This window comes from Vombatus ursinus, unplaced genomic scaffold (genome assembly GCF_900497805.2).
Source record: "Vombatus ursinus unplaced genomic scaffold, bare-nosed wombat genome assembly UNPS02014773.1, whole genome shotgun sequence".
In the NCBI taxonomy this organism is placed as follows: Eukaryota; Metazoa; Chordata; class Mammalia; order Diprotodontia; family Vombatidae; genus Vombatus; species Vombatus ursinus.
The window spans coordinates 5052539-5069097 of record NW_020954551.1 but is presented as its reverse complement, the minus strand read 5'-3'; the positions used below and the strand labels follow the sequence as shown (position 1 = coordinate 5069097).

Genomic DNA, 16559 nt, shown 5'->3' with positions numbered 1-16559 from the left:
GTTTGAAAGTCCTCTATTTCACTGAATGACCATTTTTTCCCCTGAAGGATTATACTCAGTTTTGCTGGGTAGGTGATTCTTGGTTGTAGTCCTATCTCCTTTGCCCTCTGGAATATTATATTCCATGCCCTGTGGTCCCTTAATGTAGAAGTTGCTAAATCTTGTGTTATCCTGATTGTATTTCCACAATACTTGAATTGTTTCTTTCTGGCTGCTTGTAATATTTTCTCCTTGACCTGGGAACTCTGGAATTTGGCTACAATATTTCTAAGAGTTGTCCTTTGGGGATCTCTTTCAGGAGGAGATTGGTGGATTCTTTCAATTTCTATTTTGCCCTCTGCTTCTACAGGGCAGTTTTCCTTGATAATTTCTTGAAAGATGATGTCTAGGCTCTTTTTTGGATCATGGCTTTCAGATAGTCCAATAATTTTTAAATTCTCTCTCCTGGATCTATTTTCCAGGTCAGTTGTTTTTCCAATGAGATATTTCACATTGTTTTCTAATTTTTCATTCTTTTGGATTTGCTTTACAGTATCTTGATTTCTCATAAAGTCACTAGCTTCCAATTGTTCTATTCTAATTTTTAAGGAAGTATTTTCTTCAGTAATCTTTTGGACTTTCTTTTCCATTTGGCCAAGTTTGCTTTTTAGGGCATTCTTCTCCTCATTGGCTTTTTGGATCTCTTTTGCCATTTGGGTTAGGCTATTTTTAAGGTGTTATTTTCTTCAGTATTTTTTGGGGTCTCCTTTAGGAAGCTGTTGACTTGTTTTTCATGATTTTCTTGCATCACTCTCATTTCTCTTCCCAGTTTTTCCTCTACTTCTCTTACTTGCTTCTCAAAATCCCCTTTGAGCTCTTCCAAGGCCTGGGACCAATTCGTATTTTTCTTGGAGGCTTTGGATGGAGGAGCTTTGACTTTGTTGTCTTCTTCTGGTTGTATATTTTTATCTTCTTTGTCACCAAAGTAAGATAATATAGTCTGACTCTTTTTGCGCTGCTTACTCATGATCCTGGTCAATTACTTGAGTTTTAAACTCTTTGTTAAGGTAAGAGTCTGCTTCCAATGTGGAGAATGTACTGTCCCAAGCTTTGGGGGGTTGTACAGTTGTTTTCAGAGATACTTCTAGGGACCAGTAAATTTTCAGTTCTTCCAAGGTGGTATGATAAGGGGTGAAGTGTTTCCTCTCCACAGCCACAACAAGCACCACCAGGCCAGCACTCCTGCTCACCCAGGACTACCCCTCAGAACTGTGACCCAGATCCAAGCACAGGCAAAGCAATAGATTCCTTCCTCAGCACTGGCAAAGAGATCCCCTCTGATCAGCCACTCGATTCCCCCTCAGTCTGTGGTCTGGAAGCTCAGGAGGCAGCCGCTGCCCTAGTGGCCACGCTCGGGACTTGCGGCTGAGACCTAGCTCCTTCTCTCACCGCAGTCACAGACTTTTCCCACTGACCTTCTAAGTTGTCTTTGGCGTTCTTGGGTTGAGAAGTCTGGAAACCACCACAGCTGCCTGCGATTCAGCCAGGGTCACTGTAGCCTACATGCCCACACCACACTGGGCTCTCTCCCTGCCCACAATGATATACCTTTCTAATCAACCATCCAGGTTGTCTTGGGCTGGAAATTTGTTTCACTCTGTCTTTTTGTGAGTTCTGCTGCTTTAGAATTTGTTTAGAGCCAATTCTTTTTACAGATATTTGGAGGGGTTTGGGGGAGAGCTCAATAAGTCACTGCTTTCACTCCGCCATCTTTGCTCCCTATTATTTTTTTTTGAAAGGCTGACAAACCAGATTCATTGATTTCTGCTTTTGGAAGATGGCTCAAGTCATTTCTTGTGTACAAAGAATGACTTCATGCCTCAGTGTCTGTCTATGCCATAGGTCATAGAGCAAAGAAAGAAAAATTGAAGAGTTACTTTAAATGAGTTGTTTTAAAAAGTTCATCTTTGACCAAGGGTGGGATTTCTACATGTTGGTGTCATAGATCTGGGTTTTGTTAACAATTTCTATTGTGTTGGTTAAAAAAAAGACTGTGAGCAGTCCATCTTTGTGCAATGGCCACCATCTTAATTATCTTAAAATGGATAGTGACCAATATTCATTAGCAAAGACACTAATTGATGTCCTCTTTTGCCTTACCAGGTCAAATGGGCATTCATTCTACCTAGTTCTGGTTAATGAATGCTGAAGGCACAAACCTTCAACAACAAGAAAAAACAAAAAAAAAGTAGTCTCTGTCTTTTTTTTTTAGCATTAAACTAGATGTTTTTTAATCATTTGGACATTTGTGTTTAATGTTTGAATTTTTACATGATTTCCTGTGGCATACTTTGTAGCTCTTCTCATCCTCAGAAAATGGCTGAATTGAAACAAAGGGCTCTTTTGACCTTGCTACCATAATTCTACAGTTGCTGCATGGTAGGGAAACACTGAGAACTATAGTCCTCAAAGAACTGAAATGATGAATCTTCCAAAGGGCAGTAGAGATGAAGACATACCATGGGGGTTGGGCAACACGTAATATATGAGGAATTATCAGGGGAAAGGAGGAAGAAGGATCAAACACATGTAGAATCAAAAAAAGAAAATGGGTTAAGCAATTGCTGAGTGCATGGGATAACCAATGGACAGCCCACATTCTTTTCTAGCATCTTCATGATAACAGGAGAATTGAAGAAAGATGACTAGCACATTGAGTATATCCTCTGTGGTGAACTTATGAGAGGGCATGGATATAAGATGTCTAGGATGGGCAAGCATGAATGGATTGCCAGCTGTATCATTGATGAGAGTGCCCACATTGATTAGATCATGGAGCCCTCAGAGTAAACTGGCTGTGTCCAGAAATTAAGTCAAATTCATTTTTGTAAGAGACATTTGTCTGCATTATCAGCTCTACAATGAGTCACCACCACCACCACCCATACACCCCTAAATGGTAGAATCTTGGAGGTAGAAGAGACTCCAGAATCATCATGGTGTAGGGGAAAGAGCTAAAGTCCCGAGCTGAAATCCCAGCTCAGATTCTTGCTAGCCTTTGGCGGTGGGTAATTGACATTATCCATCTAGATTCCAATTTTCTCAGCTATAAAACCAACTAGTCACTCTCAAAGGTCTTTTTCAACTCTCAACCCTATCTTTCTGGGTTTAAACCCTAGCTGAAAGATAGATTCCTCTGATAGCATGCACTCCAAGTGGTTATCTAACCCCTACTCAAACTCTCCATAGGATCATAGACTTAGAGCTGCAAGAGACCTTGGAGTCTGATGCCCTCATCTTATAGTTGAGGACTCCGAGGCAGAGATAAGTCAAGTGCCTTGTCCAGGTTGCACAGCTAGTTTCTGAGGCAGGATTTGAACTCATCTTCCTGACTTGAAGACCAGTGCCTTAATGGGAAATATATTACCTTACATGTTGCATGTAGCCTTTGTTCCTGAAATCATGCATGTAAGGAATGGGTGAAGGCTGTATACATTGCTGGGAATTTACACTCTTGTGCTCACTTGCATGGGCTCGATCTCAGGCCTGAGTTTTACTTTCCAAATCCTTTCTTCATGAGTGATTAGATGATTAGATTAGATTAGTAGAACTCCCAAATCCATTGCCACAGAGAATCCTGGGAATTCAGTGGTGCAAGCTTCAATTCTAATGCTAGATGCTAAGAGCCATTGTTATATGCAGGGGTGGGAAATGAGGGCTAGTGTGATCTAAGATCATGGATTTAGAGCTAGAAGAGATTTTAGAGATTTTCTAGTCCAGTAGCTTCATTTCACACCTGAAGAAACTAAGACTCAGAAAGGATAGTTGATTTGCCCAGGTCCACATAGCAAATAAGTGTCAGAGGCAAGATTTGAACCTATATTCATCACTCTGGTCACTATACCATGCTGTCTTTCTGTCCATAGTTACACAGAAAATAAAGTAGAGAGTTGAGTTTTGAACCCAGATCCTCTAGTTCCATACCCCGCTATACCACCCAGTTTTGTTTTTGAAAAGTGTGGCTTTCAACAAGTAAGGAAATAGTGAGGTTGTACCAGCCATGATTTCTTTGAGCAGTGAGGCTGTGTTAGGTGTCAGCAGCCCTGTTTATATAGTGAATTATACCCATACATAACCTCATAGTGCAACCTTAAAATCTTAAATCAGAAAAAAACCACTGCACCATTTTTCTTTACCCTCTTCAGTTATGCTGTCTCCCCATGATTTATCTCATACTCATAATAAAACAATGAAGATGGTTGGCCAGCTTCTTTTAAGGTCTATGTAGCAAAGGCATCTCTGCTTTCCCAACATTGGGCTGATGTTATGATGTAAAACCCTAAGACACTACTTTCACCACCAATTGTTGCTACCACTAGCCACAACTCTATGCCATAATTAGCCCAGTAGGAAATACATAAGGAATCTCAAACCCAGTACAAACTGTGACATTTCTGCAAAGAAATGGAAGGTCAGAGTTGATAAAAGCCATGGAATTTCCATTCAAAGTTTGAGACTCTCAAGTACTCATCTGTGATGCAAAGTCACCAGCAACCACTTGAAGAAGAAACATTTCTTCTAAATAATTGTGTTCTTACCCTCCCCTAAATTCTATATGACAGAACAGAGCCTTGATCATGTCTATTTATCTCTCCAGTACACAGTAGAGACTAGATTTGAGGCTGGAAGGATCTTAAGGAGCAGAGATGAGGAGGGAGTGAATTCCAGGTATGGAACTCCATTGCTTTGCTTATAGTAGGCAAATAATGAATGCTAGTCAAATTTGTCATAGGATTTAGAGCTGGAAAGGGCAATAGAGATCATGTGGCCAACTCCCCCTCCCTCATTTTGGAGAAAGGGAGACTGAGGCCCAGAGAGATGAATTAGCTTACCAAAGGTAACACAAGTAGCATTAAATGGAGCAGTCAAACGCTCTGAGTCCAAATCCAGTGGCACCACTTGGTGAAGGAAGAGTGAATTTCAGGTATAGGAGAAAAGACTAAGCAAAGGGAGAGAGATGACAAATGGAAAGTCAAGTTTGGGAAAGAGCTTTTAGGCCAATTTGGCTGGGGTATGTGGGGGGAGGTAGAGGGAAGTTTCACAAATTAAGGCTGGAAAGGCAAACTAGAGCCAAACTCTGGATGACTTTATACTTGAGGTGAAGGAGTTTATATTCTTTCCTAGAGACAATAAGTAGCCACTGAAGATTTTTAAGCAGGTGAGCCTTCTGTGCCTTAAGGTGTTAATTTTGGCAGCTGTGTGAGGCTAGACTCTGGTAGAATATGGTATTGAATATATAGAAATCATTAAAAGCCTAATTCCTGGGTGAAAATGTGAGCAGCTGTTAGCCACCTAGCTCTACTTCCTTAGAATACCTCGGGTATCAGTCATTGGGCTCTTAAATATATATTTATTTTGTCCTTAGTTATCTTTTAAAAATATATTTTGGGTTTTGTCCAGACTTGTGATTTCACTTATGTTGGTGATACCCTCAGTTGATGGACATTGGCAGTCGATCTTTCTGTGGCACTGATTGGTTGAGTGACTTCCCTTTATTCATATTGCAATATTTGTCAAAGGTGGACCTTGAACTCAGGTCTCCTTGTATTCAAGGCTGGTTCTTTGTCTGCTGTACCATGATGGCATCATGTGACATTGGAGAAAAGTGGCTTTGAAGTCAGGGAACATAGGTTCAAACCCCAATCAACTTCTTACTATCTGTGTGGCCAAGTCAATTTCTTATTCTCAACTTCCTCATCTCTAAAATGAGGTCACAAAGAGATCTTAAAAAGGAAAAAGACCTAATTGTACAAAAATATTTATAGCAGCTCTTTTCGAAGTGACCAAGAACTGGAAATCAAGGAGATGCCTATCAATTGGAGAATGGCTGAACAAGCTGTGGTATGTGATTGTGGTGGAATATGATTGCACTATAAGAAATGATGAGCAGGATGATTTCAGAAAAAAAAAAACCTGGAAAGATTTACATGAACTGTTGCAAAATTAAATGAACAGAACCGGAGAACATTGTATACAGTAACAACCACAGCGTACAATGAATTGTGAATGACTTAGCTTTTCTCAGCAATACAATGATCCAAGACAATCTCAAAGAATTCATGATGAAGCATCCTATCCTTCTCCAGAGAAAGAATTGATATTGGCTGAATATTGTCTGAAGAATGCTATTTCACTTTATTTCTTTCATTCTTTTTTATTTGAGTCTTCTTGTGAAAATGACTAATATTGAAATATTTTACATGATTGCACATGTATTATCTATATCAGATTGCTTACTATCTTCAGGGAGGGGACAGGAGAGGGAGGGAGGAAAGGATAGACTTTGGAACTCAAAACTTAAAAAAAATGTTAAAAATTGTTTTCACATGTAATTGAGGAAAAATGAAATATAAAAATGAATAAATAAAATGAAGGGGTCAGACTTAATTACCTCTATAGTCCTTTCTCCTCTAAATCTATGGTGCCTGATTTTTCTGATATAGATGTACTATATTATCCCCATTAGGTAATATGTTTCTTGAGGTCAGAGCTTCTTAACTTTACCTTTTAGGATCCTTCCAAGATCTTATGGGTCCTCCATAAACATTTGAGGGCTGGTTAGTTCTACTTGTTTTGTTATGAGATTAAGAGATTATTCAATATTGTTATCTATACACTGTATATGTTGTATTGGAAAACTGGAGCCACAGGAAAACATGGGTTAGTGAATATAATTCATTTGGATGCTACAGGCTGACCTTATAGTAAAGAGTGCCCTCATAAGGAGCTTTAGCCATACATCTCCACTGGCCTATTGGATACTTTAATCTAGATGTCCATTTGCTTCTTTATTACCTCTAGGATCAGGTATCAGTTCCTCTATTTGGCTTTTAAAAACCTTCACAACCTGGCCCTAACCCATATTTCTAGTTTTGCAATATAGCATTGCCCTTTCATCATTGATCTTTCCAAGATCCATCCAAATATACCTTGCTGTTCCTCATATATAACACCCCATCTCCCAGCCCCCATACCTTTGACCTGATAATCCTCCATACCTGGAATGCATTCTGGTCTCACTTACAGCTCTTAGAAGAGCTTGATTGCTTCAAAACTCTTAGTTACTACCCACTGTATGAAATGTTTCATGATTCCCTTCCCTCAGCTGGTTTACATATGCTTATTGATGTGTGTGTGTGTGTGTGTGTGTGTGTGTGTGTGTGTGTGTGTACAATCTCCCTCAATAAAATATAAGCTTCCTCAAGGACAAGTAATGCTTCATTTTTTTTTCTTTCCATCCCTAGTATCCCACAACATGCCTGACACATAGTAAATCCTTAATATATACTTGACCACTTGTTCCAAAACCTGAAACCTGACTTGACTTTTCTTTAAAAGAAATGAGCTGTTTATTTGTCTCAACTACCTGAGCATTCATTTATTGGATAAATACTTTGGGTACACCTATCTATCAATCAATGAGCATTTATTAAGTTCTTACTTTGAACCTTGCTAATAGTGAGCACAGAGGCAAAAATAACATCCTGTTCACATTTAAGCAGCTCACATTCTTTTTTTATATATTTTATTTTCCCCAATTATATGTAAAACAATTTTTAACATTAATTTTTTTAAAATGTCAAATTCCAAATTCTCTCCCTCTCTCCATCATTGAGAAGGTAAGCAATTTGATATAGGTTATATATGTGCAATCATGGAAAACATCTTTCCATATTAAGAGCTCACATTCTAATGGCAGAGACTACATGCATATAACTGTGTATATGCAATTGGTGGCTACAAAGAGGTAAAAATTTGGGCCCTGCCTGCCAGGATCAAAAATCTAGTTGACTGATATAGTTGGGCCAATCATGGGTATAAACACAGTCTATGAGGTCCTGTGCAAGACATTGAAATTCCAAAGAAAAGAGGAAGTTGGCAGATTAAAAATCAGAGGAAAAGCACTGCAAGGAAGGCTGAAATGACAACTAATTGTCCAAGTGAAAAAGTGGTGGAGTTTGGTTTGTCATTGAGGGTCGGGGGAGGAGAAAAAGGAAGGAGGGAGAAGAAGTAGGTGACATCAAGTCGGGCCACAATGTTAAAAGACTGTAAGCAAAAGTGAACACAATTTCATCTGGGACATAAATCTGCCTGAGAACAAACTTGGGACAGAGGCTGAGAAGGGGCTCATTCATTTTCCAGGCTGTGCAGGGACCTCTAACTCAAAGTCAATAATTGTTCAAGGACAGGGTTGATAATAAATGATCAGGGAGTGACCTGTTTATAGAGCAAGTGGGACTGGGGGTGGACTGGATACTAATATTACTTGAAAAAGACACAAATTTTGGTCCCCCTGCCCTCTGGGCTGCCATGTACACTGGGATCAAGTCGCCAGCTCACTCAGACTGAGCTTCCTTAGTCTGGCAGGTTTCTAGGGCAGCTTTGAGGATGGAAAAGCCCAAGGTTTCTATGGCTAGTTGAGTAAGAGTTGCTCAGATATGCCCTATCTTGATGTGTGTGTATGGATATACAAATAAACATTTATCAAGCATCTGTTGTGCACCAGGCACTGTGCTAAGCACTGGGCATATAATTAATAAAAAGAAACAGTCCGTGCCCTCAAAGATCTTACAATCTAAAGGAGGAGACAAAACACGAAAGGAGGCAGAAAAGTCAGGGTGGGATGTGGAGGGTGGATGCCACAGGGGTATCTAGATCCATGGAGCTGAAACAAGACAGAGCAGCAGATGCAAAGTGGAATGAGCTGAGTTCAGTTTTTGCCCTCTCTAAAAGAAGACATTGGGAAGAGTTTGGTACTCCACCCTCCAGACCTGCAAACAAAGGGATAGGTTACTAAAGGAGATGGTTTCAGTCAAGGCTTCAGCTAGCAACTTTGTGGTGAGCATATCTTGTAAAATGCATCTTGTTTCATGGAGTTGAAACCAGTCAGAGCAGCAGATGCAAAGTGAAGAGAGAGAGTGGAGGAAGAGAAGGAGGACAAGGAGAAGAGATCTCCATGTATCCATATAAATACACATACATATGTGTATGCACATGTGTATATATACATATATACCTATATGTATGGATATGAGTACATATATGCATATACATACCTATATGTACATATATGTGTGCACATGCCTTTTTAGATATATGTATATATTTTAAAACAAGCAACATATTTCTTTTTAGAATTTTTATTTATTTTTATTCTGAACTTAAACACCAGATAAAATGCAGATATATAGAACAGAAAAAGAGGATTGTACCTGAAACTCTGAATATCTATTATGTACAGCTTGCTTTTCTTTTTAAGTACATAATAAATTCAACCTGTCACTTTACAAACTGCTCTACTTGTCTGTGAGGAACATTGGATTTCATGTCCATTCTCCTTTAATGTTCTACATTCTAGGAAGGACAAAAGTAAATTCTAAAAGAATATTTCTCTCTGATTGACTTAGAATCAAAGAATGTCAGAACTGAGAGGGAACTTGGAGATCATCTAGGTCAGGGGTGGGGAACCTGCAGCCTGGAGGCCACATGCAACCCTCCAGGTGCTCAAGTGTGGCCCTTTGACTGGATCCAAACTTCACAGAATATATCCCCTTAATAAAAGGATTTGTTTTGTAAAACTGGGATTCAGCCAAAAGGCCACACCTAAGGACCTAGAAAGCCACATATCACCTCAGGCCACAAGTTTCCCCACCCCGATCTATTCCAATTGCTAATTTGATCAGTTTGGAAGTCTTTTTTTTTCAGCAAAAACAAGGTTTATTAGAACATTGTCATATTGGGCAGACTCTTAAGGAGTCTGAACATGGATAAGCAGTGGCTAGATTATAAGAATCTGAGCATTTTAATGGAGACAAGATGGACCTAATATACAGAAAGACTATGGGAGGGATCTAGGAGTGGCGAAGTAGTCTATGAGGTAATAGAACTCTAGAGGTGGCCAAGGGAGAATGGAGAGTAGATAGGATTAAGGGTGGGAAGTGGCCTGGGGCCATAGGGAGGTATGGAATTATAGACTCTGGAGAAAGCCAGAGATTTAGCCATGTGGGAAAGTCTAGGTTTTTTCCTTTTTGGAGTCTAGATCCCATCTTCATCATTCCCCCCTCAAACAAATGGGACCCAAATTCTTTTGGGGTAAGGGGCAAAGGTCTCGTCTTCTGAAACTGCTTCCTGCTGGCAAGGGGCGTAGAGCTGTCCCTGCCTCGAGGGGGTCCCAAAGAGGAGGTTGCCTGGAACCGAGTACAGGCTGCATCCAGAGAACAATAGACATTGGCTGGTGCTTGATGTTTGCTACCAACTGTAGGTAAATGGCCTGTAGTCTGGAATACACAAATCTGACAGAAAAGACTACAGGGCCCAGATATAAAGCAGGGACTAGATTTCGGGCCCAACTTTTAGAGGATAAAACATCCTTAGCTCTGTTTGGATTCAAATAATTCAATTTTCCAACCACGCAATTATCAAATCCACCTCATAGCCAGACTCCGGAATAGCCAGATGAGTAATATTCCTTTTCACAGGAACATAATGAGGAAACTGAGCCAGGAAGATCCAATCTTAGACTAAGGCTAAAATTGTCCTCTCAGCTTTCCCCATTGCTGACTTCCCATCAGTATCACCTTCTCTGAGTAGCTTGTGGCATTTCTCTCAGATGGTGGATTATTGATTATCGATGGATTATGATCCTTCAGACAACTGAAAATAAAATCCTAGGAGCTTTTACCTCAAACAGCGAGTTTCATTAATCACAGCTTAGGAAAAACTTTTCCAGGATTTACATCTCAAATTTAAATTAGTCCTGGTGTAAAAAGCCAATCGTTCATGATTTCTATATAAATGCAAATTCTCAGCAAGACAAAACCCAAACAGGCTTTTTGGTAAGTTTAAACATTAAAACAACAACCAACAATAGCCAAATTATTTTAGCGGTAACCAAATTATGAAAAGTTACTTCACATAACTGATACAACAAGTTCACCAATTTGAAACTTGAAACAAACCCATTATCAATCAGGTGACTCCAGTTTTGTTATATTGTTCAATTCATTTCCAAATTACTTACACAGAGAATCAACATCTCATCATTAATAGTTAAAACTAAACTTTAAAAGAGCTTGCTAACCCAAGTCTGAAGGCTAGCTTCTTTACCTTGAGCAGGATATGCTGAACCTGGGTGATGCTTCCAGGCAAAGGTTGCCCTAGGGCCCAAGCCCATTGCCAGGGAGTCCCGCTGTAGCTGCTGCCCCTCACCCCTCCTTCCTTTCCCAGGTGGGGGAGGGTGAAATCAAAGGTGAGTAAAAGGTGAAACTCTCTTCTCTTATGAGAGGGGTTAACAGACACCCTCTTGACTCAAGGGAAGGGAGTGGGAGAAAGGAGTGACCATTGTTGTAAGCAGGAGCTGCAAAATAATCAATCACAAAACCTCCAGAATCTGCCAAGACATTTTTAGCTGGCCTAACTTTTCCCTGTAACCTCCATGAAAGAGGATTCAGGGGTGTATAGGGAAGGGAATAAGTAAGCCTCAGGAAACCAAAAATGAACTGCAGTTTTCTTCAATTTTCTAGTGCCAAGAGAACTGACAGAATTGGGCATATGCTTTTGGATAGGGCATCCATCCTTGTCCTCTGTGCTGTGGAAGGTATACCCAGGTACATGACTTCGAACTGACCCAGTGGACCAAGAAAAAGCCCGAGAGGGTCAGGCGAGTGGGAGGCAGCCTCATGACTGTCTGCCTGAAAAGCACCTCCAAGCCTTGGTGTTTGGAGAGCAACCCTAACTGCAGAGCAAGAAGGAGAGGTGGGACTTACATACCTTCCAGTCTTGACTGGAGAAGAATTTAGGGTTAGGCAGTTTTCCGTATGGTCCACCAAAAATGATGCGGTTTAAAGGTTTAGGGGTGCTGAGACCCCAATATCACAACACACGGATCCTGCCTGAAAGAATTCTACCCAAGCCTTCTTTCAGCCAAAGACAAGGTTTATTAGAACATTGACATATTGGGTAGACTCTTAAGGAGTCTGAACGTGGGTAAGCAGTGGCTAGATTATAAGAATCCCAGCAGTGGCTAGATTATAAGAATCTGAGCCTGGAAGTCTTACTACCATGAGATCCCTTGTATCCATTCCCTTCTCTTTACCTACCCAGCCTCCTAGGCTTGGTTCCTCATCATTCCTAGTCTAGACTATTATAATACTTTCATAATTAGTCTTCTGGCTTCCAACTTCCTTCCTCTTCAATCCATCCTTTGCCCTGTTTCCAAATTGATATTCCCAAAATAAAAATGTGTCCTTATCACTCTTATACTGGGGGAAAAAAACCTTTATCCATATTGCTTCTAAGATAAAATACAAAACCATAGAACTAGCATGCTGAGTTCTCCCAGTTGTACTGTGTTACATTACTTCCTTCCAAATGTTCTGTCTTCCAGTTGAAATGGTCAACTAGTCAATCCCCATATATGTCATTTTAACTCTTGGCTCACTAAGACTTTCCATGTCTGGAATTTCCTCACCTCCTCTTCTTAGAATCTGTAGCCTCCTTCAGGATTCACCCTTTGAAGTCATCACCTCCTATATCCTCTTCTTTTCTGATCCCCAAGGTCAGAATCTTTTCTTTTTCAGCCAGTCAACAAGCATTTATGCAGTACTTTACTACCTCTGTATCAGTAATTAAGGACTAAATGCTTCTGCTAAACCAAAAACATAGTTTCTCTTGCTTTGAATTCTTTTGTACATATTTTGTGAGAGGGAGCATGGCATAGTAAACAGAGATATGGTCTTGAAATCAGGAAGATGTGGGTTCAAGTCTCCTCCCTGGCACTGACTGTATGATCCTGGGCAATTCTTTAAGACCATAAGTTGCAAGAAAGCAGATCTGGCACTGGTACCAGGAGGTTCGTGATCAGGAATTCCTAACTCCTTTAATATCATAGGTGAATCTAGAGCATCACCAAGTATAACAAGTTTGTGTTTATTACTTGAATACATGTTACATTTCTCTTGTTAAAAAAAAAGCAGGGACTCTTTCATTTTGACATTTGTAACCCCAGTGCCTAGCACAGTGCTTCACACAAAGTAACTTTGTTTTTTTTTTTAATGAAAATTTGCTAATATGATCCCATCTGAGGCCTTTACTTACCCCCATTTAATAGAGGTTGCTTCCTTCATGAAATTCCTTTATGTCTACTTACCTGTGTATGTTTTTCATTCCCTGTAAACATAAGCTTCCTGGGGGCAAGGACTGTTCCCCATTTTGTGGTCATTGCATGCCTCAAATGTGGCACATTGCTTTGCATGTAGCAGCAGCTAAAACACTATTTGTTGCTTTGGGGAAATTAAAGGCTCGGGAGGTTAAGGGATTTGCAAGAGGTCAGTATAGGGATTTAAAATCAGGTCTGATGACTCTAAGACCAGGACTTTGTACAACTTTTTATATTTCCTAGAGGGTTTGTTTCTTGGAGGATTTTGCACGAAAATAACAGAAAACTTGCACAGAAACAAGTGCATCCATAGATTCATAGATGAAGGCAGAATTGAATGTGCCCTGTTTTGGAGATTTTGGATGGACATATGTATCCATGTCCTTGAGGTCCTATTGTCCCAAACTTTCCAAGGGATCATTTAGTCAGTTACTATCAATTTAAAACTGTACAGGCCCATTTAACATGTACCATTCTCATGACCCAAAGCCTCTAGTCTACTCACTATGCCTTTTTCTGCCCACTAGAAGATAAGATACATTTTCACTCCCTTCTTTTTCCCCTGAAGTTTTACAAATGGAAATTCCCTGGAGGCCTTGGGGTAATCGCATAATATGGTGAAAAATAGGCATACCTATATTCAAATCCTAATTTTATCATTTGCCATCTAGGTGAGATTGGAAAAATCACTACACCCATTTTCATCTCAGTTTCTTCACCTGTAGAAAGGGATTTATGAAGTACTAGCACGTTAGAATTGGAAATGATTTGTAGATGTCACCTAGCCCAACTGATTTCTGAAACATACATTTCCTGTCCAATATCCCGAGCAAGTAATCATCCTGCCTTCAATGGAAGAGAACTTTAAAGGGAGTCTGTTCTGTTTCTGAACAATTCTAATTGGTAGGAAGCTTTCTTGCACTGAGCTGCAATATCCTCAGTAATTTACATATGTTATTCCTAGTTCTGCTCTCCTGTGCTCTTTCCTTTAACTAGCTCTAAATCCTTCAACTAAGCTTCTTTTGCTCTTGGTCCGCTACACTGTTACACTGATACCACTACCTTTTCAGAGATTAGGAAACAAGAAAAGAGTGAGGATTCATGGAGCTGAGCACTGCAAAGAGCCTAAGTGTAATAACCTCATTCTGATGATGAGGAAACTGATGCTGAACTGGCCCAAAGTCACACAAGTGAGAAGAGGAAAAGCTGGCACACCAACCTACCAGTGAATAAAATAATATTGTTAAATGGCTTGCCATGATAGCCCATGGGATGGCCAATCATCTGAGCATGTGTGAAGCAGACCTTTAGGAAATAGTGTCTAGTAGTATACAAGCTTCTTGAGGGTCTAGATCTGTTCACTTTTGTCTTTGCCTCTCCAGTATCTGGCATAGTGCCCAGCACATGGTAGGTGCTCAATAAATATTCATTTGCTTGAGTCAGATTGCTAGAGGAGATGAATTGGAGCACTAGGCCAACCTTCCAACACCCTCTATTTGACTTAGTGTGTCTCAATCATTTGGCTGTTCCTGGATGCACAGGAAGCAAGATTCTGTTTCATTTTATTGCCTGACTCCAGAATAATTTTGGTCCTCATTAAATGTCTCTTTTTATGCTCAACAGCTTCCAGACAAGAAGGCATCTTGGACAAATCTCAAGGCAAGAGAAAGTGGGTCTCCTCGTCCAGGATGTCGTCACATTAGCCTCGAAGCTGAGCAGGATCGATTATCCCCTCCAAAGAAGGCAATGCCTTCCTTGATGTAACCCTTTATCACCCATGGGCCTGTTGTTAGATGTATGTTTCCATCAGAATGACTGACAGACCCTTTTTCACTACCATGGCTTTACTCATGCCCTTTGTCCCCTTGGCTTTGCAGTTTAGACTGGCAGCTGTCCTTGGTCCTGCCTGGAAATGAAGCATTTGTTAAAATGTCTGTGATGTGGTCTCTCTGTTAAAAAGCTCTTCTCCCTGTGCTACTTATTACTGTCCAAAAGGTAACTAAAGAAGTCAATCTCTCGAAGCTATTGTACTGTCTGCAAAAGCAGAGCTTTGTAACAGGCTAGATAACATAAACCTGAAAAGAAGAGCACCAGTTTGGCCAGATGAGATATGGGGACAGGAAATGCATAACCTTTCTTAAAATCTCATATTCTTCTCTTGCTTCTAATGGGGTGATTCAGAACTCCAGGATCTGAAGAAGGCATAATCATACAATATGCTTGAGGAGAATAATGAATGCAGAGGTATTGGGGACAACAGGAAGTGAGGAAGGTGCCCTTACCCCCATCTCACAAGCCACATATAACTTTCATGACCTTTGATTCTTGAGCACTCACTATGCTTGCACCGTAGATGAAATGATTAATGGCAGAATTCCTTAAGTGGGAAACACTGACTATAGAGTCGGAGGACCTGAGTTCAGATCCCCCTCTGACATTTACACCCTTTGCTGACTGACTTACTAACCTTAGGAAAGCCTCATAGCTTTTTCTGTAAAATGAAAGGGTTTGACTAAATGACCTTTGAGGCACCTTATGAATCTGAATCTAGGATTCAATGATTTCTTTCTCCAGTGTGTTCTAAGAGACCAGAGGGAAGGGTAGGAGAAAGATAAAACAAATAAATAGCATTACCATAATGAAACTGGAAATGAACCCTGCCTTTAAAAAGAATTCTCTCTGAAATAACTCTGCTCTATCTACCCTCTACCCCACGAACTGTGGTTTTATAGCCTAGTAAGATAATTTATTCAGTGTAGAAGAGGTAGCTTGGCATAGAACTCTGTACTTGGAGTCGGGAGTCCTTGGGAAACAGACCCGAACTTGTTATGTGATCATGGATAATGACTCAAAGTCCTCAGAGTATTTGTTGGTGCCCACATCTGTGCTATGTGCATAATAAGCTGAATACTGTCAACTTCAGAGGTATAGATAGAAAGCTATAGATAGATATACTTCAGAGATGTACACACACACACACATAAAATCTGTTCACCCCTCCCCCTTCCATAAAATGTAAATTCCTTGAGGGCAGGGACTATTTTATTTTTGTCTTTGTATTTCAAGGGCAGCTAAGTGGTGTAGTGGATACAATGCCAGGCCTGGAGTCAGGAAGACTGGAGTTCATATCTGGCCTCAGACACTAGCTGTATAATTGGGCAAGCCACTTAACCCTGTTTGCCTCAGTTTCCTCATCTGTAAAAATGAGCTGGAGAAGGAAATGGCAAACCACTCCAGTATCTTTGTCAAGACAACTCCAAATGGGGTCACAAAGAGTTGGACATTCCTGAACAACAACAGATACCTAGAATAAGATGAGTTGAGTGGTGGCCCTAGAAGGTGAGTTGAATTCCGGGGGGGGAGG

The 16559-nt window shown here is 40.3% G+C and overlaps 1 protein-coding gene across 1 annotated transcript in view; it reads left to right on the top strand.

The window, feature by feature from the left end:
- FHIT (fragile histidine triad) overlaps window positions 1–16181 on the top strand; it is a 1585586-nt gene extending 1569405 nt beyond the window's left edge. Inside the window, 1 exon segment of the mRNA XM_027863677.1 lies at window positions 14819–16181. Coding sequence (XP_027719478.1) covers window positions 14819–14898 — 80 coding nt within the window. The 3' untranslated portion in view covers window positions 14899–16181.
- Window positions 16182–16559: the final 378 nt, after the last annotated feature.